Source organism: Ochotona princeps, chromosome 1 (assembly GCF_030435755.1).
Source record: "Ochotona princeps isolate mOchPri1 chromosome 1, mOchPri1.hap1, whole genome shotgun sequence".
NCBI classification, from domain to species: domain Eukaryota; kingdom Metazoa; phylum Chordata; class Mammalia; order Lagomorpha; family Ochotonidae; genus Ochotona; species Ochotona princeps.
In genome coordinates, this window is record NC_080832.1 from 127,186,941 (window position 1) to 127,212,118 (window position 25,178).

At 41.7% G+C, this 25,178-nt stretch overlaps 1 protein-coding gene across 3 annotated transcripts in view; it reads left to right on the forward strand.

Moving 5' to 3' along the window:
• Positions 1–25,178, forward strand: part of NUP153 (nucleoporin 153) — a 75,579-nt gene that overhangs the window by 45,148 nt on the left and 5,253 nt on the right. For all 3 annotated transcript variants that reach the window (XM_058667720.1, XM_058667722.1, XM_058667712.1), the window contains 13 exons: positions 2,935–3,051; positions 3,167–3,205; positions 3,293–3,346; positions 5,136–5,282; positions 7,510–7,559; positions 7,794–7,923; positions 8,688–8,822; positions 9,124–9,222; positions 10,440–10,524; positions 13,201–13,329; positions 15,473–16,087; positions 19,676–19,867; positions 22,492–23,379. In XM_058667720.1, coding sequence (XP_058523703.1) covers positions 2,935–3,051; positions 3,167–3,205; positions 3,293–3,346; positions 5,136–5,282; positions 7,510–7,559; positions 7,794–7,923; positions 8,688–8,822; positions 9,124–9,222; positions 10,440–10,524; positions 13,201–13,329; positions 15,473–16,087; positions 19,676–19,867; positions 22,492–23,379 — 2,680 coding nt within the window. The remainder of the gene's footprint in view (positions 1–2,934; positions 3,052–3,166; positions 3,206–3,292; positions 3,347–5,135; positions 5,283–7,509; positions 7,560–7,793; positions 7,924–8,687; positions 8,823–9,123; positions 9,223–10,439; positions 10,525–13,200; positions 13,330–15,472; positions 16,088–19,675; positions 19,868–22,491; positions 23,380–25,178) is intronic.

Sequence of the window (25,178 nt, forward strand, 5' to 3'; positions counted from 1 at the left end):
CCAGTGGGACTAGTATTTCCACAGGGTTTGGCCCTGTGGAATGTTCTTTTAGGTCTAAGTCAGCATTTTTTTTTTTTTTTTTAGATAAAATATTTTTACTAGGAAGGCATGTTTACAAAGAGATGAGGGACAGAGAAAGATTTTTCATCCACTGGTTCACTCCCCAAGTGGCCCCAACTGCCAGAGCTAAGCTGATCTGAAGCCAGGAATCAGGATCTTTTTCTGGGTCTCCCATGCAGGTGCAGGACCCCAAGGCATTGGGCCATCCTCCACTGCTTTTCCAGGCCGTAAACAGGGATCTGGATGGAAAGTGGAGCAGCTGGGACACAAAACTATGGTATTTCAGGTGCTTGAAGGGGAGGGTTACTCAGTTGAGCCATCATGTTGGCTGGCCCCCTCATTCAGTATTTTTCATGTGCAGATATGTGTGTAATGAGGTACAAATTACACATAGTAAGACTTATAAATAGCATATCTCATTTTTTAATAGAGCACAGAAAGTTGTACAACTGTGATTTTGTTGAACCATCGAAAGATTGAACAAACATTACCATCACCTTAAAACAGTTCCTTGTGTAATCAAAAAACCCTCTTGCCGTTTGTCTCTCGTGGGTAAATACTTAGAAGTTGGATTGCTCTGTCATATATATAAGTGTTAAATAAACATAGGATGCTGAAGTATTTTCGAGTGACTGTTGCAGCTCATCTTCTCAGTGTTGTTGGGAGTCCTAGGTGTTCTGCATCCCTTCCATAATTGGTGTATTAGTTTTTGATTTTTTTTCATCATTTTGTTGGGCATGTAGTTGTAAACACAAATCATTGTGATTTTGGTTTGTAATTGTCATAAATATAGCTTTTTTTTTTTAAGGTTTATTTTCTTGAAAATTACTTAAATGTAAGTGATAGAGATGTGTTCCTTCTACTGGTTCACTCCCCATTGGCCACAGGTGCCAGGAACTTGCGCTAAGCCCAGGAACCTGGAACTGTAGACCAGTCTACTGCATGGGTGGCAGGGATACAAACATCCAGGTCATTAGCAGAGTTGGCTCTGAAGTGGAGCAGCTGAAGCTTGAACGGGCACCATCATCACAGGCTGTGGCTTAACTTGCTACACCAGGATGCTGGCCCCTACTCTGATTTTTTCTTTTGAGGTTCCTGCTAATGTTCCTCAATGGCAGCAACTGGTGGCTGTACTGCTTTGCTTCTTCCCATTCATGTGGAGATCCAAGTGAAGTTGCTGGCTCCTGGCCTAGGTCTTGCACGGTCCTGGAGATTAAGCCAGTAGATAGAAGGAAGAGCTCTGTCTGTCTGTTACTCTGCCATTAAGGTAAATAAATGAATCTCTTAAGAAAAGCCCTCTATTGATCAGTGCTGTTACACTGGGTTTAGCTACCATCTCCAACACCGGTTCAAGCCCTGACTGCTCCACTTCTGATCTAGATCCCTGCTAATGTGCCTGGGAAAGCAGAGGAAGATAACCCAATTACCTGGGTTCCCACCAGTCACGTGGGAGACCTTCCTGGAGCTTCTGCTTTCTGAGTTTTGGTTGGCCCCGTCCTAGCCATTGAAGGTCATTTGGGGAGGTAATTCAGTGAGGCATTAGGTAACAAGATTTTCTCTCTTTGTCTCTGTCTCTGCCTGTAAATCTGACTTTCAAATAAATACATAAATAAATTTTAGAAATAGCATCAAAAACCTAGCCTGACAGCACGGATGAAAGTTCTTAGTAAAGCTAATGTGAAGTGCTACACCTACAGTGAGAGTTTGATTACTGATATTGGAACATGTAGTAATTCTATGGTTCAGTTTTTCAGACATGATGTTTATAAAGCCTAGATAGGTTTTAGTTACAAAAATATGTTTCCACATTAATCAGTGCTGGATTACTTGGTTTTGTGGTAACCACATAATTAGAATGTTAGGATATGCTTTTTTATGGCACAGTTTAATAGGCTTTGGGGTTCCCCCTCACCTTTGTTCTCCTCTCCAGTCTTTTACGAGATGTCTTCTGAGTTGAAAAAAATGAAATGTTTTCATTGGATTTTGTAAACAGAAGAAACAAAAAAATGAAATGTTTTCATTGGATTTTGTGCTTGTAATTATTTTTTCTTAATACTAACTTAAAGTAAGTTGTTGAGAAATAGCTCAGATATTTTCTTTTTTTTTTTAAAGATTTATTAATTTTATTACAAAGTCAGATATACAGAGAGAAGGAGAGACAGAGAAGATCTTCCTTCCGATGATTCACCCCCCAAGTGAGCGCAACAGCCGGTGCTGCGCCAATCCGAAGCCAGGAACCAGAAACTTCTTCCGGGTCTCCCACGCAGGTGCAGGGTCCCAAGGCTTTGGGCCGTCCTCGACTGCTTTCCCAGGCCACAAGCAGGGAGCTGGATGGGAAGTGGAGCGGCCGGGATTAGAACTGGTGCCCATATGGGATCCCGGTGCGTTCAAGGCGAGGACTTTAGCTGCTAGGCCATGCCGCCAGGCCCAACCCATATATTTTCATATGTTCTTTTTTGGTATTAGTCATTAGTATTCAGATTTATAGGTTACAGTCTCTTTGTTTTGCTATCTTGGCTATAAAACTCTGAATGTTTTACATCATTGAGGATAACTGATGACTCAATTGTCATGAATTTAAAGTTTCTTTAACAGATACGTGGATGAGCTAACACCAATCTTAAAATAGACTCATTAGGTTCCTTTCTGGGTGGTATGTGACATAGTTACTCTGTAAAGTAATCTCAGGCAGAGAATCTGATTTTCAGTGAAGGCATAAAGAAAAATTGGGAGTTTAATGACACCTGTCTGAGTTACTGATAATTTTCACTTTGGACATGGATTCTATTTTGTAAGGATATATTCTGCTTTGATAAGTATATATAGTTAATGAATATTTAAGCTGCACCAGGTAACCCAAGGTTTACTTTGTAGGCTCCAGTCAGAAGACAGATGAAAGCCAAACAGCTGAATGCGCAGTCTTACGGTGTGACCAGTTCAACAGCTCGGCGCATATTGCAGTCTCTAGAGAAGATGTCAAGCCCACTTGCTGTAAGTGTTTAAAGTCAAAACTGAATATGGAAGTGTAGCAAAATATGAGTTAAGTGGAAATAGCATAATTTTGTTATTATATCACAAGTAATAAATTCTGTTGTAACATTAACAGGATGCAAAAAGAATTCCATCTGTTTCTTCATTCAATTCTGTAAGTTGACGTTTGAACCTTTTTATGTATGACTGTTATTGTTTTTTAGTTTCCATCTATTTTTCTAATAATATTTTTTTGTTTTAGCCTCTTGATAGGAGTGGGCTAATTATCTCAGATCATCAGGCTAAAAGCCAAAAGGTAAGATTTCTTCAGTATAAGTTATTTACAGTGCCAGCACTTAACGTTATATGACGTATTTGAGCAGCCAACCAGAATGCTTTTGTAAGATACTGTGGTTAATAAAAAATATAGTTTATATATAATTGTATATTTTACGTACTATATTATGTGTTATGTGTAATAAATATTCTACATAATACATGAAACTTATATAAATTTTTATCTTAAAGACCTTTTAATACATTCTGCTTGGTTCATTTTAGCTATGGATGTTACTGTGGGGAAAATACTGGTAGTCTGAGATCAAAAGATACTTTTTGATTAGTTTTGGATAAAGGTTTGTTTATTTAAAAGACAGAGTAGAAGGAGAAGGGAGTCAGAGATACTCTATCTGCCCAGATAACTGCAACAGCAAGGGTTGGGTTAGGAACCTGGAGCCTGGAAATCCATCCTGATCTTTACCTGGTTAGCAGTAGCCTGTACACTTGGACCGTCTTTTTGCCGCCTTCCCAGGCTCTTGATTGGAGAGCTGGGTTGGAATTAGAGGTAGAGCAGCCAGGGCTTAAAGCAGTGCTTGTGGAATGGCAGTATCACAGTTTAACCCTCTGTGCGTCCTGGGTTCTTACTGTGAGAGCATTGGTTATAATCGGGAACTGTGTGTATTAATTATTCTTATTGATGGACAGGAAATTGAAAAGCAGGATATAATTAGTTATTTCATGACTATAATCCTAACAGTCTGCAAAAACAGACTCTTCTTGTGTGGTTGGGTTCCACTTGTGATGAGGATTTAGGGAAGAGCTTCTGCTAACTGCATAGAACCTTTGCCCTGGAAACCAGTGTTAGAACAGCTGCTGTGGGGTGAGAAGCTCTATTCATAGCATTAAGTCTTGGACCAGGTTAGCGTTTGGCTTTAGTGATCTTAACACTTTGAGGAGTTTCACGGTGTTTGGGGGGAGGAAGGACCATTAACAAACCAGACAGTGAAACCAGTTAATTTCCAAATCTGGATGTGTTAGCAGTATTAGTCAGACCTGTTTTGTAATAAACCGTTTTTTTTTTAAAGATTTATTTATTTTATTACAAAGTCATATACAGAGGAGGAGAGACAGAGAGGAAGATCTTCCATCCGATGTTTCACCCCCCAAGTGAGCTCAATGGCCGGTGCTGCGCCAATCCGAAGCCGGGAACCAGGAACTTCTTCCGGTGCAGGGTCCCAAGGCTTTGGGCCGTCCTCGACTGCTTTTCCCAGGCCACAAGCAGGGAGCTGGATGGGAAGTGGAGCTGCCGGGATTAGAACCAGTGCCCATATGGGATCCCGGTGCGTTCAAGGCGAGGACTTTAGCTGCTAGGCCATGTCGCCAGGCCCAACCCTTTTTGTTTTTAACTAACAAAAGGAAGGAAATCAACTTGGAGAAAATTTGCTTACATTTGAGAGATAAGATATTTTCATAACTAGTTTAGAAGTATCTTTTGCAGCTAAAGAAAATGTTTAGTAGTTTTTGGGACACAATGACAGAAATCAATTTTGGTTCACATATTTACAATCCATTCTGTAGAAGCTTTGATTTGTGGAGCTGTTTTGAATGTCATTCTATTTTGTGTGTGTCCACATATGTGTGAAAAAAATATTAAATCTGAAATAAATTGTGTCTACAATGGCCATGCTACAATCCTATGTATTTATAAGGCTATGTCCTTTTGGCATTCTTCTAGGTCATTAAATGTTGCCAAACAGTATTTACAGTATGAATTATGATACATATGAAAATAAATGTTTGTCTTTGATTTTTATTTATTATATAAGGTGGACTCTCAGTATCCCCCTGTGCAGAGACTTATGACCCCAAAGCCCATTTCTATAGCAACAAATCGAAACATTTATTTTAAACCATCTCTGACCATGTCTGGTGAACTGAGGAAGACTAATCAAAGAATAGATAAAAGACACAGTGTGAGTATGTGTTTATTTTCACCAGTCTTTGAGTTTTGGTTGTAATAAGTAATGTAAATATAAGTGCTTTACCATTGTGATCTGGCAGTTCTGTAACATACTGCTTGAGAATTATTGGTGATTGCGAATTGATGTACCTTTAAAACAACTGTTGCCCAGTCACACTTTAAGTAAGCACTGGTATATACTTACTATGTGTATTAAGTAATTCTGCCAGATTTTCTTTATCTGCTGTGTTTTGCATGTGATTGCTTTTTAATTTTTTCCCGTGGATTTACTTACTTTTTTTTTAAGATTTATTTATTTTTATTGGAAAGGCAGATATACAGAGAGGAGGAGGAGAGATAGAGAGGAAGATCTTCAGTCCGATGTTTCACTCCCCAAGCGGCCGCAACGACCAGTGCTGCGCTGATCCAAAGCCAGGAGCCAGGAACTTCTTTCCCGGTCTCCCACATGGGTGCAGGTTTCCAAGACTTTGGGTCGTCCTTGACTGCTTTCCCAGGCCACAAGCAGGGAGCTGGATGGGAAGCAGAGCTTCCGGGATTAGAACCGGCGCCCATATGGGATCCCGCGGCGTTCAAGGCAAGGTCTTTAGCCACTAGGCCACCGCTCCAGGCCCTACTTATTTATTTGAAAGGCAGAGTTAACAGAGTAGGGGAGACGAAAAGAAAGTTCTTCTCTCTGCTGATTCACTGTCCAAATGGCATTAACAGCTGGGGCTGGAGCAACCAAAGGCAGGAACCTAGAACTCCATCCAGGGATCGCGTTGAATGGATGGCAGGAAGCACTTGGGCTACCTTTCCTGGCATGTTAACAGTGAGCTGGATAAAGAGTAGAGCCTATGTTCATTTGGGATGCTAGGATCCCAGGCGTTGTGCCACAGTGCTGGTCCCAAGTCTTAATTTCCTTTTTCAAAAATTTTTTAAAACTTACTGTTATTGGGAACACAAATTACAGAGACGGAGAGCTGTTTCACTCCCCAAATGGCTGCAGTGGCCAGAGCTGAACTGATCTGAAGCCAGGAGCTTCTTCCAGGCCTCACACATACAAGTGGGGACCTATTTACTTGAGCCATTCTCTACTGCTTTCCAGGCCATTAGCAGGGAGCTGCATCAGAATTGGAGCTGCTGGGACACAAGCCGGTGCCTACAGGGTACTGGGGCTTATAGGTTGAGGATTAGTTTGTTAAGACACCATGCTGTCTCCCTCGGCCAGATTTTAATTTGGTAATTTTGGTCCATATTAGAATTTTTATTTTATGGTTGCTTTTTTTCCCAAAAGTATTTACATTACTTGAAAGAACTACAGAGAGAGGGAGACACTCTTCCGTCCGCTGGTTCATTGTCCATATGGCTGGAACTTCCAGAGGTGGGCCAGTCTGAATCCAAAGCTAAGAACTTTTCCTGGGTCTTCAGCATGGGTTCAGTTGCAAGATAATTCCAGCTCATATTGTAGATTTTCTGCCTAAACTCTAAAATCAACTACTTCTCCAAGAAACCTTGTAGCTTGTTTGTTTTCATGGAGGAACTTTTTTAAGTTGTGAAAGATCATTTCAAAAGGATGCCATTGTAGCTTTGCAGCTTTTTTTTCTTGTGGTGTTTTTTTTTTTTTTTTTTTTTTTTTTGATATTCAGTTATTTGAAAGGCAGTGTTAGAGAGAAGGACTAAGAAAGAAAGCCTCCATTGCTGGTGTGCTTCCTCTATGTAGATTGTTGGAATTGGGCTGGTGTGGAGCCAGGGTTTTTCCCTGATCTCCCTTGGGGGAGCAGGGACCCAAGCAGTTGGGCATTCCCCCATTGCTTTCCCAGGCCATTAGGAGCTGGATTCGAAGTGGAACTGCCAGGATTTGAACCAGCACCCACGTGGAGTGTTGGTGCCACAAGCAGAGGCTGACTTAGCTCACCATGCTACTGTACCAGCCTGCTGCTTGCATATTTAATAAACCAGAAAGAGAGATACATAAAATTTTTTCTGTGATAACTGGGTTAATTTTGTATGCTGCCGTTTTGTTGTTAAGTTCAGATGTGCTTAATGACATACTTGTACTGATTTATTTTTTGTAAGTTAGTATTCTTAGTACTGAATTAATACTATATTCTTATTGTCAGTAAGAATATTGTCTTTAGGTTTCATTAACTTGAAAGAATTTCTGATTCCATATACATTCATATAAAGAAAGATAGTTTCAAGAAAATTCAAATAAGCATGTAAAATTTTTTTTCCCCTAGACTGGATGTGAAAACAACATGACATCAGGACAAAATGAAGAACGGGAAAGGTAATGGTATTTCTCACTACAATTCTGTACATTTAAATTTTTTGTTCGTATTTGCTTTACAGATAGCTTTTTAAAGATTTTTAAGGGATTTATGATGACTAAAGCAGAAATTTTATTCAGATTCAGTTTTTGAATTACATTTAGGGGAATATTTTCTTTGACAGCAGTTTATTACTTTAACAAATTTTATGCCAGAATATTAATGTGAATATTGATTTTCTTTGTTTTTGCTAGTGGCTTTTCATACCCAAATTTTGGTGTGCCAGCAGCCAATGGCTTATCTTCTGCAGTACGTGGTGGAGGTGGCAAAATGCGGCGAGAGAGGACACGTTTTGCTGCTTCTAAACCTCCAGAAGAGGAGGAGGTAGGCTTGTATACTTAAAGCTTTGGAGTTTCTTAAGTTTTGAGGTGATGGTGGTAGGGAAACTTGGAGTTGTGGATTTTGGGGTGGCCCAGAGTAAGGCAGTTAAAGCAGTTCCCCAAGGGTAGGTGCCAAAAGCCTCATCTAACTCTTGTTTCCTGAATATCATTTTTTAAAGAATGAACACTTCAATTAAATTAAAATAAGTTGAATTGCAATTGAAATCTTTGACCCTTAGAGTATTCCAGTGTGTGCGCACGTGCAAAAAAAATGAATGAATCCTATATGTTTTCTTTGCATGTGCTTTCTCCTTGTGTGTGTTTTATGATACGTAATTGTAGGTCACTTTCTTCAACTGCTGTGTGTTTATCCAGTGTGGAGGGTTACCACAGTTAATCCATTCTGTCGTCACAGTTCACTGGAGTTGATCCTCAGTACCTGTTAAGATGATTATTTAGGCACTTTGCTCTGGATACATGCAGTCTTTAGGATATTTGCATAGGAATAGAGTTGTTCATTTTTGGTCAGGCTTTTTGAGGTGTGAATTATATATAAAGTCAAATACGTCCATTTGAAGTGTTCAGAAAACTTGTGTGAATTCCGGCTATCTTCTCTATAGTGGGATGCTGCTGCTCCTCGATTGTAGTTCACCAGAGATTGGGTTGGTGTAAGTGTGTAGGACTTGGAATAGATTCTACCTGAAAATAAGTAGATATAGGAGTGTCATGTAGATGAAGTATGTTTCAATGAAACATGTTTTGTTTTAGGAGATGGAATTACCAGTATTACCGAAAATTTCTCTACCTATCACCAGTTCGTCACTACCTGTCTTCAATTTCAGTTCCCCTGTGAGCACAGCATCCTCTCTGTCACCCATCAGTTCTCAGACACTGACAAACAAGGTACAAAACCATGACAGAGATGAGGAGGGATGAATTTGTATGTTTTTCGTGAACTGAAATTTTTCCTTCCATCTCTGAACGTATTTCATTGATGTTGCTTTTCTCCTTTAGACAAGCATTTATGTCTATGGTGGTGTATACTCCTAGGAAGCCAAATTTTAAAGCACTTGCTCTTAATTGCTTTTTTAGAAATTAAATTGATTTTTAAAATAAATTACTTTTATTTGCTTTAGATGTATTATATTGTCAGTTTCTTTGGATAATTCCTTTTGTATCATTTCTTAATTATTTGGAAAACTAGGTACAAATGACCTCTTCCAGCAACACTGGCAGTCCCATATTTAGATTTTCATCTCCAATCATAAAATCTACTGAGGCAGATATACTACCTCCATCATCTGTAAGTAGCAAAGAAAGGAATGTTTCATTGTTTATTGATTTAAAGTTCATACTGTATTTTTATGAACTGACTTGCCTTTTTTTAGTAAGAAACACTATTGACTTTTCTTCTAACTTAAAATCATATTGATTGTATAAAACAATGTGTTGTATATGTCTTTGATTTTTCTCTAATGCTGTTTGATGTTTAGAATATAGGCATTTTGATTGCCTTAATATTTTCTGCAGTGCTCGCTAAGAAGCATATTTCTATGCATCCCCATAATATGTTGTTATACCCCTGAAACTTAATATATAATTATATAATCCATGTGCAGATTTTATTAGCACTTCCAGACTATTCTTTAATTTCTGATTTATTTCTGTTAGTCTCAGATCTCACTAAATTCGGGGTCCTAGTCAACTAAAGCATACTACATTTAGCAAGTCCTTGGGATTCCATGTATTTGAAAGGATATGTAGACAGGCTAAGCAAGATGTTTTTCATTTGCTGGTTTACCACCAAAAAATGCTTGCAGCATCTGGAGCTGGGCCATGCTAAAGCTTGGAACCTGGAATTCCATCCAGTTTTCCCATATGGCTGGCAGGGACACAAGTAAGAGCCATTGCTGTATTGCAGGGTGAACATTTAGTCTAGAGAAGGAAGCTTAATGTTAAAGTTCTCTTGTTAGAATGGTGTGGGTTGAGGCATAGAGGAGGGTGTGTGGGACAGTTTTCCAGCTTTTTTTCCTGTGTGTCCACAGGTAGGGAAAAGGAGGGGACCACTCCTTGCTGTCAAAGTATGGTAGCACTCCAGGGATGGATGACAGTCTTGTAATGACGTCCTAGAGTCCCCGATGTGGTGAAGTTTCCAGGGGTGTTACTTGAGTACTTTTGACAGTTCTGAGTTGTTGTCGGCTTTGTTACACCACGACTAACCACATCTTTCCAAGGTCTCTTGGCTCACCAAGACCTTTCCAAGGCCTCTTGACTTAGTGCATCCACAGGTCTATAAACATATTGCAAAGCTTGACCAGGAGAGTGCTCCAACCTTTTCACGTTCACATTTGGGAGCTGGTGTAGTTACGTAGCAGGCTCATCCTCCCTACAGTGCGGGCATCACCTGTGGGCACTGATTCATGCTGCAGATGGCCTGGGAGAATGACAGAGGGTGAAGTTCACGTTTGATATTTGCTTAACACTGAATTAACATTTAAAGGATACCTTTTCTCTTTGCAGATTGGATTTACATTTAGTGTGCCTATTGCAAAAACAGAACTGTCTGGTTCTAGTAAAGCTTCAGAATCAATTATAAGTAGTTCTGGTAAGTAAAAATTTCTCAGTTTTTAACATAAAGGCAGTTGCATGTATTAGATTAGTATTTTCAAGTATTTCTCATGTCTTAATTCTTCTAAATGCTTTCATTTAGGAAAAAGTAGCTCTAGAGGTAAATTTTGCAGTTTTGTTAGTATAGGGATTATTTCCAGCTGCAAATAATTCGTTGTTTTTTTTTTTTAAGTTGTCTGTTTAATTGTAGTGATGCCATCTCTAGGTTTCACAGGTATTTTATTTGCAGTGTTTATGCTTGTGTGTTTCTGTGTTGGGTAGTGGTTCAAAATTTTATTACTAAAAAATCAGCATTAAAAGAGATGAGTAATGAGATAATAAAATATGGGATTTTTGTGGTGTAGTATTTCATCCAGGAAATAAATACCCAACTGTGATGATCCAAAACGAGAGAAAAGCATGGCTTTTTTAGATAATGTTGGGTTATATCAATAGGTTGTAGTGGTAGTTTTAAATATAAAGAACTCTTCTGTGTCATGCTAAGCATTGGATTTTATTGTAAAAATAGGGAGTGATATTGAGGAATTTTAGTATGAGAGTAATCGTGGAGTGCATTGGCAGTGATGTGTATGTGGCATAGGGGTGTGGATAGGAATGTGGAGTGGTATAGGTAAAAACATCAGTTGAGGGTTGCTGTTCTCGGCTGTGAGTGAATTTTCTAAAACAGGATCCTTCAAAAGAGAATAAAAGAGCTGGGTGTCCAAGCAAAGAAGGCCTTCTCAGCCTAGCATGGTGTAAATGATGAGAGCATAAACATAGATTTGAATGGCCTATGTGAAATCCTATTTTTATTGGATGAAATAGCATAGCCCTTTCTATTAAAGTAACAAGCAGGTTTTTTTAGACTGACTTACTTGAAAGGCAGAGTTACAGAGAATGAGAGACAGACAGAGAAAAACTTCTGTCTGCTGGTTCATTCTCCAACTGGTTGCATCAGCCAGAGCTGATAAGCTAGACTATAGCCAGGAACCAGAAGCTTCTTCTGAGCGTACCATAAAGATAACAGGGGCCCAGGCACCTGGACCGTCCATCACTGTTTTCCAGGCACATTAGAAGGGAGCTGGATCAGAACTCAAACTGGAGCCCATTTGGCGTACAGGCGTCACAGGTAGCAGCTTTATTTGTTATACCACAGCACTGGCCTTATAATTTCAGTTCTACACGTACATCTTATGACAAGTTTATTTCCTTAAATGGTACTTATATTCATGAAAAACCTGTCTAGTTAGTGCCAATTTTATGATTTGTTATGAGGAAGAGCACCTAAATGTTTCTCCGTTTTTACTAATAGTTTATTCATGGTACCTGAATGAGTATAAAAGTATTAGAAAAGCTTTCTGTTTCATTACATCTGGAGAGATTATTCGGATTTTTAAGGAGTTGATTTTGAATGGCTTATGAGGAATTGAATGCTCTCATTTTGACACAGTTGCTTGTGGTTCTCACTATATCTCTCATTTGGAAAAGCTGAAAATGTGTGAGTAGGTTTATTTGTTCTCATTGGAAAGGCAGGTTTACAGAGAGGAGACAGAGAAAGAAAGGCCTTCCGCCTGCTGGTTCACTCCCCAAATGGCCGCAACAGCCAATGCTGGACTGATCTGAAGCCAGGAGCCTCCTCTGGGTCTCCCATTCATTAAAGGTTCCCAGGTCTTTGGGCCATCCTCCGACTCTGCTGCTTTTCCAAACCTTAAGCAGAAAGTAGAGTTCAAAGTGGAACAGAGCCCACTCATGACCAGTACTTATGTGGGATGCCGGTGCTTGAAGGCAGAGGGTTAACCAGTTGAACATCATACTGGGCTGCTATTACAGGTTGTTTAAAATTAGTTTTTTGAATAATCTCCCATTCACCAATTGACTCTCCAAATGGAGTGACAGCATGTGTGGCCAGAAGCCAGGAGACGAACTCATTCCACATCTCGTGGGAGTAGGCAGGAAACCCACCTAGTTGTGCGTTGTCTCTGCTGTTGGAGAATCTACATTAGTAAGAGGCTGAAACCAACAGCCAGAGCTGGCTTTCACATCCAGGTTCTCTGAGTTGTGGGCATTCCAACAGCTCCAGAATGCTTGGTTTAAATACTAACATAGATTCGTTTTTAATGTAGCCACCATTAATCTTCAAATATGAATTGTTCCTAATTGCTGGAAGTATATCATTGTATATTCAAAACAGTGGCTTTTTTTTCCATATATTTTTAGAAACTGATCTGAGAGAAATGAATTTGTAAGCTGCTTTTAGTGCATTTAATTCCAGTGCTTTTAAAAATATATATATATAGGGCCCGGCGGCGTGGCCTAGCGGCTAAAGTCCTCGCCTTGAAAGCCCCGGGATCCCATATGGGCGCTGGTTCTAATCCCGGCAGCTCCACTTCCCATCCAGCTCCCTGCTTGTGGCCTGGGAAAGCAGTTGAGGATGGCCCAAAGCTTTGGGACCCTGCACCCGCGTGGGAGACCCGGAAGAAGTTCCTGGTCCCGGCATCGGATTGGCGCGTACCAGCCCGTTGCAGCTCACTTGGGGAGTGAAACATCGGATGGAAGATCTTCCTCTCTGTCTCTCCTCCTCTGTGTATATCCGGCTTTCCAATAATAATAAAAAAAAAAATCTTAAAAAAAAAATACATATATATAATACCTTTTATAATTAAAATAATTACAGCTCAAGATACCACTGCAGCAAACAACAGTACAAGCTGTACCAAGAGGCAAGGTGAAGATTATGAGGGTCCTTTTAGACCTGCAAAAACTATGAAGGAAGGGAGTGTTCTTGATCTTCTGAAAAACCCTGGTAAGATAATGGCTGCCCTTGAGATAGTAATAAATCACATAAATTCATGATTTCATTTTGATCTCTCTTGTGTAATACTTTAAGCTTTTTTTTTAATGGGTTAATTTTATAAGAGGTATGTTTGAAAGTAGAGTAGTTAGATGTTAATTTCTCTTGTGAAAATATACTTTGCAGTGCAAGGACTATGTAATAAAATTAGAGGCGAATCTTCTAATCCTCAGGAGGTGAATGTAAGAAAATGAATTTCCTGTTATTAGAGATAGGTCAGTATGACATAGTAAGGCATTGGCTGACATGGTCCACCTTAGAGTCACCGTTCACCCAGATACTTGCTATCAGAGCTTAGTCAGGAGAGTTGATCAGTTTGTTCTGCCCTCCATCCTCTGCCATGGCACTGGACGTCCTTTGCAGCCTCACTAAGCTGCCATATCCCCCATGTGCATCTGGGCAATGCTGTCTGCTGCACAGGAGCAAGGAGACCAAGTTCTGACACATGCACATTCGACGATCAGACCACAGATTCTGTAATTTTTTTTGTCGTTTGAATTTGAGTCTCCAGTAGTGCAATTGGCTGTTCCCAGAGCTGACTCCTGTATATGCCAGCCTGCACAGGGTCTGGTTTACTCTGTCCCCATCAGCCTGTAGATACATTGGTGATTGCAGTCACCTGGTAAGTTCTGTCCCCAGCCCCATCTCATACACAAAGCAACAGAAGACACGGCCCAGCCTAACCCTGCCCACCATGCATTTGGCCTTTGGGAACTCAGTAGTGGAAACTGCAGCCTAGTCGGAGCAACTTCCAATAACCCCCACCAGGGCGGCCCCCATCCGTATTTCCTGCATGTGCGGTGTGTGTGCAGCAGACTGGTCCAGGCTGCCCCACATCCCATTTGACTTCCATGCACATATACATACCTTGCTCAGTGTGCCTTAGAGTCTGCCCACAGACTTGCCTGTTTTAGTCTCATGTCCCAGCCTAACATCACCCACAAAGTGCTGCGACACTCCCTGACAGCTGGTACCATGGCCTAGTCCTGCTAGGCAGGCTTCCCAACCCTTGCATTCATGTTCGCCAGTTGTCCATGGTGGATGCCAGCTAGTCCAGCCCACATCTTCCATGTTGGCAGGTGTCCTGGTATGACTCAAACATGTCCTTTCCCTTCCAAACCACCAGGTCTCAGCCCCCTTGCTTAACTGCAGTTGCAGTGGCCCAGCCTGTGGACATTACTCAGAAGTCCTTTGCCTGTAATGTACTTACATTCAGCAGTCCCCCCTCCCACACATCCCCAAATGCCCTTTCCAATACATTTCACAGTCACTGGGTCTGCCACCAGTCTTTTAAAAAGAACTTTCATCATTCATTTACTCCCTAAATGCCCATACAGGCAAGTTGGAAGTTGGAAACATTTCTGGGACACCTACTCAGGCTCTTTGATAGAGGGTGCAAGTGTCCCAACAGACTTCTTTTTCAAATGTATTTTATAGCTAGTTATAGAGACGAAGAGATATAGATCTTCAAACCACTCTAAGTCAAGTCTCCTTTGGGCCATCTTCCCCTGGCTCAGGTGCATTAGCAAGGAAGTGCATTGAAAATGGAGGAACTGGGACTCCAATGCTTTTGGGATGCTGGTGTCACAATGCCTGTCCCCCAGCTGACATCTTGACTGCAGGCCTGATGCCTCATCCTAGAATGAGACTTAAAACTTGTTCTGTTTCTAGATCTTGGCCAGAGAATTGGGCATTCTGGAATTTGCATTTGTCATGGAAACATCACTATTTTACAAGTTTAGTGTAGTTAAAAATAAGCCCTCCCATCTTATGATAAATTGAAAGTACCTTCACCTGTGCAAGTTTTTGTATTAACATAGAAGACAACATAGCGTGTATTATGAGAGAACACAACGCAGAGTGTATAGACACAGAATTCATTTTGCAGACAAGAAACACCAGAGAGAAGACACGGACGATGGAGGGAGACTTTGATAAAGTATAAACTCTTGGAAAGTATATTATAAACAAGATATCTGTGGATTTTTTTACAAAGTCTATGTGTCACTAGTTATGTGATTGATAAATACGATTGCCTGGGTGAAAAACATTGCAGTTCTCTCTGACTCGTGGTTATCTTCTTCCTCCATTGCAGATTTTGCATCACCGAAGGTAGATTGTCTTGCTGCTCCGCCTACCACAAGCCCGATAGTTTATACAAGACCAGCAATAAGTAGCTTTTCTTCTAGTGGTAGTGGATTTGGGGAAAGCTTCAAAGTTGCAGCATCATGGCAGTGTGATACATGTCTGCTCCAAAACAAAGCTACAGATAACAAGTGCATAGCCTGTCAAGCAGCAAAATCGCCACCAAGAGATAGTGTCAAACAGACTGGAATTGGCACACCAAGCAAAAGCGACAAAGCAACTCTTCCTGCATCAGGAACTGGCTTTGGAGACAAATTTAAACCAGCAGTAGGAACTTGGGATTGTGACACATGTTTAGTGCAGAATAAACCTGAAGCAATAAAATGTGTAGCCTGTGAAACGCCGAAACCTGGGACTGGTGTGAGGCGCGCCCTGACTTTGACAGCTGCCTCAGAGAGTGCCGTGACTGGGACTGCCTCGCCTGCCAGCTGCACCGTGACCTCTGGTTCCTTAGGATTTGGAGATAAATTCAAAAGGCCTGTGGGGTCTTGGGAGTGTCCAGTATGCTGTGTTACTAATAATGCAGAAGACAATAAATGTGTGTCCTGTATGTCTGAGAAACCAGGTATGTTTATGGCTGTATGGAATAATCTTGCTAATTACTTTAATAGAGCATTTTAGTTCATCCCCTGTAAAACAGCTAATGACACCCCAGTATCTTAAATATTCCAAGATAAGCATTTCCTCATCTTAATTATTCTAAACTGTTTTGAGGTTTATATTGCTCACTGGAGGTTAACTCTCCATGTTGAGTTAGCATGGGCTGTATGGTGAGTCCTGTTTTTGCACTGACCTCTTCCCATGCAGTTTTATCGTCTTGGTTTGTCCAGTTATTTTGAAAGTTGACAAATAGGGATGCTAAAGATCTGAGTGTGACAGTCTCTCAGACTTTTATATAGAAAAGTATAAGTTCCCTGTATATATTTTTCTTTAAATAGAAATGAAAACAGCCATTGGTTGTTTACACATGAGGCAGTAAGTTGCTGAATTGTCAGTTTTAAAAAAAAGCCCACAGGCAGCCAGAAAAGATATGTATTTGTATTTTCCTCTGTTCAAACATTGGAATGATTTTAGATATACCTAAATCTTGAGTTTGATCTTGGCTGATTGTGTAATCTATTGTATAATTACATGATGCAGCTATATGGTAACATGGGTACCAAATAAAACACAGATGTCTTAGGAATTATACTTCCTGGTTTTATTGCTTTATGTATAGATGTGTCAGTCTGTGTCTGTAATGTGAAACTCTGGAGGTATTAGCCTAGATCTCTTTTTTTTTTTTTTTTTTTTTTAATTACAAAGTCAGATATACTGAGAGGAGGAGAGACAGAGAGGAAGTGGAGCTGCCAGGACTAGAACCAGCGGCCGTATGGGATCAAGGCGAGGACCTTAGCTACCAGGCCACGCCGCCAACCCCTAGCCTAGATCTCTTGCCTTTGCACTGAAACCATGTTTCTTATTTTCTCCTGAGTGTTACCACAAGAATTAGATTTCAGAAACCAAAGTCTGGAATATCTATTTCCATCTGGTGTTGCTTCCTTGTCTTAGAAGTTGATAGTCCTCCCATGCAGAAAAGCAAACTTCTGAGTTGATGCAAGCAGTGAATTTTACCCAACAACTACTTTCATGTACTAAAGAAATGAAAACTGTATGCTATATAAGATCACTTTGAGCTGGCAAATGATATGGTCAGGTTTACTGTTTTTGATAATTACTCTGGTGGTTGGAGAAAAGATCTGAAATTGCAAACAGTTAAATTGGGAGATTGGAGGACAGATTAGGAAGTTCTGTCAGTAGTACTGTGAAGGACAATTACGAGATATGCTAAAGTAATCAAATGAGTATGAGAAAGGAGATAGTAAGGTACACTTGAAAACATCTTCATTTCAAGCTGCTTAAATTGACATTCAGGTATATGTAGACTCTGTTAAGGTAGTGGCAGGGATGAATAAGAGTCAATAAAAGTTCATCTCTTTGTTTTGGTTTGTTTTTAAAGAGATTTACTTAAAGGTCAGAGGTAAGTGAGAAAGAGATCTTCTGTTCACTGTTCACTGTTACTTAGATGGCCACAGTAGTTGGAACTGGTCATGTCCAGAGTCAACAAGTTCATTCAGGTCTCCCACGGGGATGCGGAGATCCAAGCACTTGGGTCAAGATGACTCTCCTAAGCTCATTAGGAAGTTGTATCAGAAACAGCAGAGACTCAAACTGGGGTGGGGCCCGTGTGGGGTGTTTGGAGACCACTGCTTTACCCACATCACCGGCGCTTTTTTCGTTTTTCCTTTTTGATATTTACCCATTTAAAAGGCAAAGTTACCTCGAGATCTTCTGTCAGCTGGTTAATTCCTGAAATGGCCACATTGTAGAGCTGGGCTAGGCCAGAGCCAGGAGTTAGGAGCTTCTTTCATTTCTCCCACATGGGTGCCCCACCTGGATCAGAAGTGGAGCAGCGAGAACTCAAAACTGGCACATGTGGAATACCACTTGTTCAGGTGGTGGCTTAACTTAATACACCACAACAGTTGCCTGTTGGGTTAATCTTTTAAAGAGCAACCAGCGGGGGCGGGAGGGGGGAACCACTCACTAGTTGCTCCTGATGATGAATTTTAAATGAACAAGATCAGAAATCTCAATAAGAAAGCAGTTTTTTAGGCAAGAAATAGGAGGAGTTTGAAGCAGAGCATCAAGTAGAGGGTCAAAAAAAAAAAAAACCCCAAAAGTTGAAATAGACATGAGAAATGTTTGAAGGAGGAGGAAGGCCAGTCGTGAGGACAATGGAGCTACTGGGAGATCACAGTAGTGATGCTCAGAAGTGTAGGGTGTAGACACTGAGTAGAGGAAACCATCAGAGTAGAGCATGTGAGGCCAGTGAACCAGATGGAACCCTGGAGACAGTGTTGTGGCTGGAGAACATAACCTGTAAAATCAGCAGCTGGGTCTGCGACCGTGGGAGAGAGGTGACCACGGTTGGAGAGCCCCAGAGGGGCAGGGACACAAGAGCATACGATTGCACTCTGGTACCATCTTCTGAGACTTGCTTAGGCATCCTTGCACGCCGTCTGCTTCTGTTCACAAGCATGCAAGTTCTGCACAAAGACTGAATTAGATGTTTCGCTTGCTTTTCTAGGTGATGGTGCTGCTCTATATTGATGTTGAAAATTTTGTTCATTTTAAACAATATCTCCAGACCCTAAGTATAGTTTGGAGCTTAATATTATAACAGGAGTGTCAGTAGATGGGACATTGAGTTGTAAAGTGAATGATAGAGCACCACTGAGCAACAGTGTTCATTTCAAGTAACAGAGCTGTTCTTTACAATTTGACATTATGGTCTGGAGCTGTGAAATTATCTGTTACGCTATTACTTGAATGAGTTCAGTTTGTTTGTATGATTTTAAGATAGATTGAGATCTTCCATCCACTCACTCTCCAGATGGCCATAACAGCTAGAGTTGTGCTGGGCCAAATGCAGGGTTCCAAGCATTTGGGCCATTCTTTGCTCTTTTCCCAAGCTCATTTTCAGGGAACTGAATTATAAGTGGGATGCCCAGAGCTCAAACTGGCACCCACAAGAGATGCTGGCACACCAGGTGGTAGTTTAACTAGCTGTGCCACAGTACCCACTCTGATTTTGCTTTGTAAGCCAGGGTAGTTAAAATTTTGAAAAGGGGTCCAGCACGATGGCCTAGCAGCTGAAGTCCTTGCCTTGAATGCGCCAGGATCCCATATGGGCGCCAGTTCTGATCCCGGCGGCTCCACTTCCCATCCAGCTCCCTGCTTGTGGCTTGAGAAAGCAGTCGAGGACGGCCCAAAGCCTTGGGACCCTGCAACCGAGTGGGAGACCTAGAAGAAGCTCTGGGCTCCTGACTTCGGATCGGCTCAGCTCCAGCCATTGCAGCCACTTGGGCAGTGAACCATCAGATGGAAGTTCTTCCTCTTTATCTCTTCCTACTCTCTGTATATCTGACTTTGCAATAAATAAATAAATCTTAAAAAAAAACTTTGAAAGGGAGCTCACCACTGAGCAAGGTTAGTGTGATGTGCTGTTCATTATAAGGCTAAGGGAAATGTAAGGACTTCTGTTTTTTAACAGTGTTCATGTCTAAGATTGTGCTGCTAACACGAGTATAATACGGTTTCACTGTTTCAGGAAGTGTACCTGCTTCAAGTAGCAGCTCTCTTCCTGCATCTGTGACTTCTGGAAGCTCTCTGGGATTGGACAAGTTCAAGAAACCTGAGGGAAGCTGGGACTGTGCGGTGTGCCTAGTGCAGAATAAAGCAGACTCTACCAAATGTGTGGCGTGCAAAGGGGCAAAGCCGGGCACACAGTCTGAGTTCACAGGTAAGACAGTGGTCACGCACCTTTTTGAGCTATCATTTCCAAGCAAAATATTTACACAGTGTTACAAAGTCAGACTGGCTGCCAGTTGCTAGTGAGGAGTCCTTTCGGTAGCTGGGTAAAGGATGTTCTCTAGCCTTGGTAGCTGTGATCTGAGGCAGTACAGTGGCTGGTTAGATTTTTTTTTTTTTAAGTGTTATTTATTTGAAAGAGAGGGAAAGGTAGAGATCTTTTTTTTTAAAGATTTATTTATTTTATTACAGTCAGATATATATATATTGAGGAGGAGAGACAGAGAGGAAGATCTTCCATCCGATGATTCACTCCCCAAGTGAGCCGCCACGGCTGGTGCTGTGCCAATCCGAAGCCGGGAACCAGGAACCTCCTCCAGGTCTCCCACTTGGGTGCAGGGTCCCAAAGCTTTGGGCCGTCCTCGACTGCTTTCCCAGGCCACAAGCAGGGAGCTGGATGGGAAGCGGAGCTGCCGGGATTAGAACCGGCGCCCATATGAGATCCTGGTACGTTCAACGCGAGGACCTTAGCTGCTAGGCCACGCCACCGGGCCCAAGGTAGAGATCTTCTATCCACTGCTCCACTCTCCAAGTGATTGAAGTGGCGAGGACTTGAGCCAAGTCAAAGCCTGCCAGAAACTTTTTCTAGGTCTCCCAGGTGAGTGTCGGGGCCCAGGTACTTGGGCCATCTTGTACTGCTTTTCCTAAGCCCATTAGTCCGGAGCTGAAGTGGAAGTTCCATCCGGGCTGCTGCCTCACAGTGACGGTTTTACTTGCAATGCCGACCCCTTCTTGGTTCTTGCACTTGGCTCTAATGTTTAACATATTTTAATGACGATGTATATAGCCATGTATATACTTGCTCCTGAGATTGATGGAATTTTGCACCTCAGGTTTTTGTTTTGTTTTGTTTTGTTTTTGTTGTTGTTTTGTTTTTTTCAGATTTATTTGTTTGCTTGAGAAGATTAGAGGGAGGGAAAGACTGAAAGAGATCTTCAGTGTGATGGTTCACTCCCCAAATGGCTGCTATGGCCCAGATCTGGGCCTGTCCAAAGCTGGGAGCTAGGAGCTTATTCCAGGTCTCCCACATGATTGCAGTGCTGCAAAGATGTGGGCCGTCCTCTGGTGCCTTCCCAGGCCATCAGTAGAGAGCTGTTTGGAAGTGTAGCATCTGGGACTCAATTTGTTACTCCTATCGGATGCTGATACCACAGATAGAGGATTAGTGTGCTATACCAAAAGCCCAACTAAGTTTCTCTTAGTAGAGGAAATTGGGTGGGTAGATACTCTTTAAATTAAGAATATGAGGATGAGGGTTTGTAAGACTTTGCTGTCGCTTGTCTTCATTCATGGATAAACAGCAACACATAAATATCTTGATATCTTTTAGTAATTTTTTGTTTTATTACTGAGAACATTTGGAACCAAGATTTGACCTTGAAAGTATATTTATTTTTACAAATGCAGCATCAATTCATGTATTCTGCTTTTGTGCCACATTTTTAAATGTTTGAATAAATACATTTATAAGACCAAAAAAAATATGATAGTATGCATTTAATCTAGGAAACTGAGGCAGTAGGTTATGGCCCTAGTAATTGAATTTCTGTCATCCACATGGGGTACCTGCTTTGTGTTCCTGATATGTTTAACTGAACCGTTAAGGGCTTTTGAAGGTAGGTTCAGCATGGGAGCCGTCTGTCTCTCTGCCTCACAGATATATTTTGTACAAAACTGTGACAATTCTGTTGTCCCGTTGGCTCACTTTTGGAAGGCAGAGTTAGAGACAGAGATCCTCTGTCTGTTGGATTACTCCCCAGCTCACCACAGTGGCTGGGACTGAACAGGAACTGGAAACTCAGTTCTGGTCTCCCAGCTGAGTGGCTGAGACCTGGGCACTGGTCCATGTTCTGTTGCTTTCCCGGGTGCATTAGCAGGGAGTTGAATTGGAAGTACAGCGGCCAGGATTTGCACCAGCTCCTGTATGGGATGCTGGTATCTCACCAGCAGGTTAGCTCACTGTACAACAGTGCTGCCCCCTGTTGACATTTTATCTAATCATCATCTTCCCTCCAGGTGATAGCTATGGCCAATTCGAAGTTTCCTGATGCCCCCACCCTAAGCAAACATTTCCTTATGCCTTGTTAGAAAACACTACCTCCTGCCCCTTTGATTTTATCATGAACTGTCTTGGACATGTCCTTATTTTTATTCTTTACAGCTGCTTACGCAGTATTTGCATGTCTGCAAGTTTATGTTAAAGTCACAGCTATAGAGTTGCTGGACCAAAGGGTATATGTGTGTGTCTAACTTTAATAAATATTGACAAGCAGCGTCCCACAAGTTTCCTGCCAACTTGCAGATATTCTTGCCTGTTAACTCTCGTTCTAGTCACCAATGTGAACTTTACAAAACTTTAAAAATTTTTGGCCACTTTGATAAAATGACATGTCACCTTAGTTGTGTGGATTGAGACATGATTCTTACGAACATTGGGCAGCATAATTCACGTGTCCTGCTGTTTGAAAGTTACTTGTATGCTGCTTTGGAAAATTACATTTTGATTGAGAGGATAAATACATTAATGCAGTATTTATGGTATCTTTATGTTTGAAGGCTTTGGTACATCATCTGCATCTTCGAACTCAGCAGACTCCCCCTTCAAATTTGGTATCCCATCATCATCATCTTCATCCTCTGGTTCTTCTCAAACTTTAACAAACACTGGAAATTTTAAATTTGGAGATCAGGGAGGATTCAAAACAGGCGTGTCATCTGATTCTCTGTCCGGAAACCCTTTGAGTGAGGGCTTTAAGTTTTCAAAACCAGTGGGAGGTTTTAAATTTGGAGTTTCATCCGATTCTAAACCTGAAGAAGTTAAAAAAGACAGTAAGAATGAGAATAAGTTTACATTTGGACTTTCTTCTGGGTTAAGCAACCCAGCTTCTTCAGCTCCATTGCAATTTGGGATGTCTAACCTTGGGCAACAAGAAAAGAAAGAAGAACCTCCTAAATCATCTGCAGGCTTTAGCTTTGCTACAGGTGTTGTTAACTCCACACCGACTGCTAACAGCTTAGTGACCTCTGAGAACAAGAGCGGCTTCAGCTTTGGAAGCACAGAAACCAAGAGTGTTTCCATTGCTCCTTTCACGTGCAAGACGCCGGAAGCAAAGAAAGAAGAAATGTCTACCCCCAAAGGAGGGTTTGCTTTTGGCAGTGTGGAACCTGCCTCTCTGCCAGCTGTCACAAGGTATGCTTTGGGAATGACAGACGACAAACAGCAAGAGCCTGTCACTTCTACATCTCTTGTTTTGGGGAAGAAAACCGACAAAGAAGAGCCAAAGTGTCCACCAGTGTTTTCCTTTGGAAATTCAGAGCAAACCAAAGATGAGAGTTCTAAGGCAACGTTTAGCTTTAATATGGTAAAGTCATCTGAGAAGGAAGCAGAACAGCCAGGAAAAACCACTTTTGCTTTTGGAACCCAAGCCAGTACCACAGCTGCAGGTAAGTATTACAGCTTTGTCCCGGAAGTGGGGAGAGGGTTGATGCGGGAAGGGGGAAGGTGGTGAGAGGATGTCTGATAGTTCAACAGATCCATCAGGGCAGGGATTGATTCCCACGGATTAAAGTTCCAGGTACCGATTAGGATTCCTTGGAGGAGAGGCTAGGGTGTTCGATTGTAACTACTCTAAACTTATTTTGACGGTGTTATTTATAGATGGAGTTTCATAGAGTTGTAATGGAAAGCTCAGAATGGTGCAGTATATGTCATTCTTCCTTTTCCATGACATTTATCATCATAGTTAGTATATACTATTTGAGGAAACAGAATATTTTTTTTCAGTTTTTTTTTTTTTTTTTTTAGTTGGAAACACAGATTTAGAGAGAGAAGGAGAGACAGAGAGAAAGATCTTTGGTTTGCTGGTTCACTCCCTGTGTGGCGGAACGGGGAGAGCTGATCTGAAGCCAGGAGCCAGGAGCTTCTTCCACATCTCCCACGCAGGTGCAGGGTCTCAAGGCTTTGGGCTGTCCTACCTTGCTCTCCCAGTGCCTGTATGAGATCCCAGTACATTCAAGGTAAGGTTTTAGCCATTGAGCCATCATGCTCTGCCCAGAAATTCTTGAGTATGTGAAATATAGTCTAAACTATGTAAAGCCCTTATTTATAAGTAGTTGAATATTATCAATCATCAGATCTTCAAACATCAGGAATAAATTGAGTTCCTCGGAAAACTGGTGATTTTGAAAGCTATCCCACTGGTTCGTGTCCCAGCTGCTCTACTTCCCATCCATCTTTAAAACAAAAGTCTTGAAGAAAAAGTGAGATTATATCCTAAGAAGATAAAAATAATGGTTTTTTAAAAAAATTTATGTTTATTGTTAAGTCAGATATGCAAAGAGTAGGAGAGACAGAGAAGAAGATCTTCTGTCCGCTGATTCACTCCCCAAATGACCACCACTGCGAGAGCTGTGCCAATATTAAGCCAGGAACCCAGAGCCTCTTCCAGGTCTCCCACACAGGTGCAGGGTCCCAAGGCTTTGGGCCGTCCTCGACTGCTTTCCCAGGCCACAAACAGGAATCTGAATGGGAAGGTGGGGCCATTGAGAGTAGAACTGGAGCCCATATGGAATCCTGGCGTGTGCAAACCGTGGATTTCAGCCACTAACTGTGGCAGCCTATTTAGGCACTAAAGAACCATCTGGCAGCTAATGGGCCTGGGAAAGCAACACAAGATGGACCAAGTGTTTGGAACCTTGTTATCCGTGTGGGAGACCTAGATGCATCTGCTGGTTCCTGGCTTTGGTCTAATTCAGCGCTGACTTTTGAGACCATCTGGGGAGCTAACCAGTGGGTAGAAGATCTTTCTGTCTCTCCTGTCTAAATCTGATCTGCCTTTCCAATAGCACTGGCATCCCACAGGCACCAGTTCTAGTCCTGGCTGCTCCTGTTCCCATCCAGCTCCCTGCTAATGCACCTTGCAAGGCATTGGAGGACAGCGCACGTGCTTGGACCCAGGCACACACCCACTTGGGAGTTCTGAGGGAAGCTCCTGGTCATTGTAGCCATTTGGGGAGTGAACCAGTAGGTAGATACCTATCTGTAAAAACGTATCATGAAAAAGTCAAGGGATTTTACTCATAGGAGTAAATATTTGTTAATTCTATTTTTTAAATATTTGAGAGAGAGGGAGTGGCAAAGTGAGCTGTTGCCTGCTGCTTCACTCCTCACGTGACGACCGCAGTGACGGCGGCTGGGCCAGGCTTGGGCCCAAAGCTGGTCTGCCACGTGGATGTCAGGGCTC